Below are 1,406 nucleotides of genomic sequence, written 5' to 3' on the forward strand. Positions count from 1 at the left end.
ATGGAGGAAACACATCATGATGGTACTGATCAGGATCAGTACTCGATGTGGATGAAGAGAAAAGAAATCTTGAAGTCGCATATTCAAGTAGCACCCTTTGGAATAAGCGGCAATAATTCATCATCATCATCATCATGGGAAGAAAGGGCATTTGCTGAAGATGCAGCAAGGATTCTAGGTGGATGCATATGGCCGCCAAGATCATACTCATGCAGCTTCTGCAAAAGAGAGTTCAGGTCTGCTCAAGCTCTTGGGGGACACATGAATGTTCATAGGAGGGACAGAGCTAGGCTCAAACGAAGCCTTAGCCCTCATAATCATCATCATCATGGCAAAAATGATTGTAAGTCATCATTATTATTAGGTACTTCTCATCATCACCATCATCAATCTTCCGGTGAGAATTACTATCAGTACTACTCTAGTAGCTTTATTGGAACTACTGATAATAATTATAAAGCTATGAGTAGCAGCAAACCTTCATCGTCTGATTCAGAACCAAAAGAAGGAAAAGTCAATGCAATAATAAGTAGTTATTGTAATGATGGTGATTATGTTGAAACAAGTTTGTGTGTGGGGTATAATAATTCATCGTCATCATTATGTGGGAACGAAGAATCTTATTGTAAAAGGCCTAAGAGGACAAATTCTTCAATGTTTTCTTCGTTTCTGAAGCCATGTTCAAATGATAGAAGGCTGCAGGTGACTTTATTGCAGTCTGCAGAATCATTTGCAGTACCTACTGGAACTGAAATGGAAGATTTGGATCTTGAACTCAGGCTGGGGAAACCGCAGAAAATTTAGTAGTTATTAGCATAAAGGTACACGGAAAGAATCAACAACCTACGTTGTAATGAGAATGAAAAATGTATGTCAGTGTTTAATTTGACTACTAATAGTCTTGTTTAATTTCAATAGAAGAATGATAATCAAGGTAGGTTTAATTTATCGTTGAAGAAGATGTTAATTAATTTCAATACTACTAGTAATTGAGTTCTTGTTACTATATATCTCTCTTTGTGCCTTTTCATGAAGTTCAAATGATGATATATCACTATGTACTATGTAAATAATTGTTTGATGCTGTTTGTGATGAAATGTGTTACAAAAATAAGTTTTATGGATGGATAGAGTTAAGTGAAGTGGTAGTAATAAGAGAAAATCCAACTGTTGTGATATGTAAATAAAAGGTGTGATGGTAAGAACTGGCAGTAACTACTAACCACTGACAATTAAAAGTCACTTCAGCTACATATATTCTAAGCAACTAACAGTAGTCACATGCACAAATTTATGTGAATGTCATTAACCATTATTAATAAAATTAAGAGAGTACGTAATAAAATTAAGAGAGTACAAGAATTTGTATATTTTTTATTTAATTGAAAATAAAAAAAATGCCTAAC

General features: G+C 34.3%; 1 protein-coding gene across 1 annotated transcript; it reads left to right on the top strand.

The window, feature by feature from the left end:
• On the top strand, positions 1 to 804 carry LOC107633771 (zinc finger protein GIS2-like). The gene has a single exon (XM_016337370.1). It carries the CDS (start codon positions 1 to 3, stop codon positions 802 to 804), a length of 804 nt encoding a protein of 267 aa, XP_016192856.1.

Source organism: Arachis ipaensis, chromosome B03 (assembly GCF_000816755.2).
Source record: "Arachis ipaensis cultivar K30076 chromosome B03, Araip1.1, whole genome shotgun sequence".
Taxonomy (NCBI): Eukaryota; Viridiplantae; Streptophyta; class Magnoliopsida; order Fabales; family Fabaceae; genus Arachis; species Arachis ipaensis.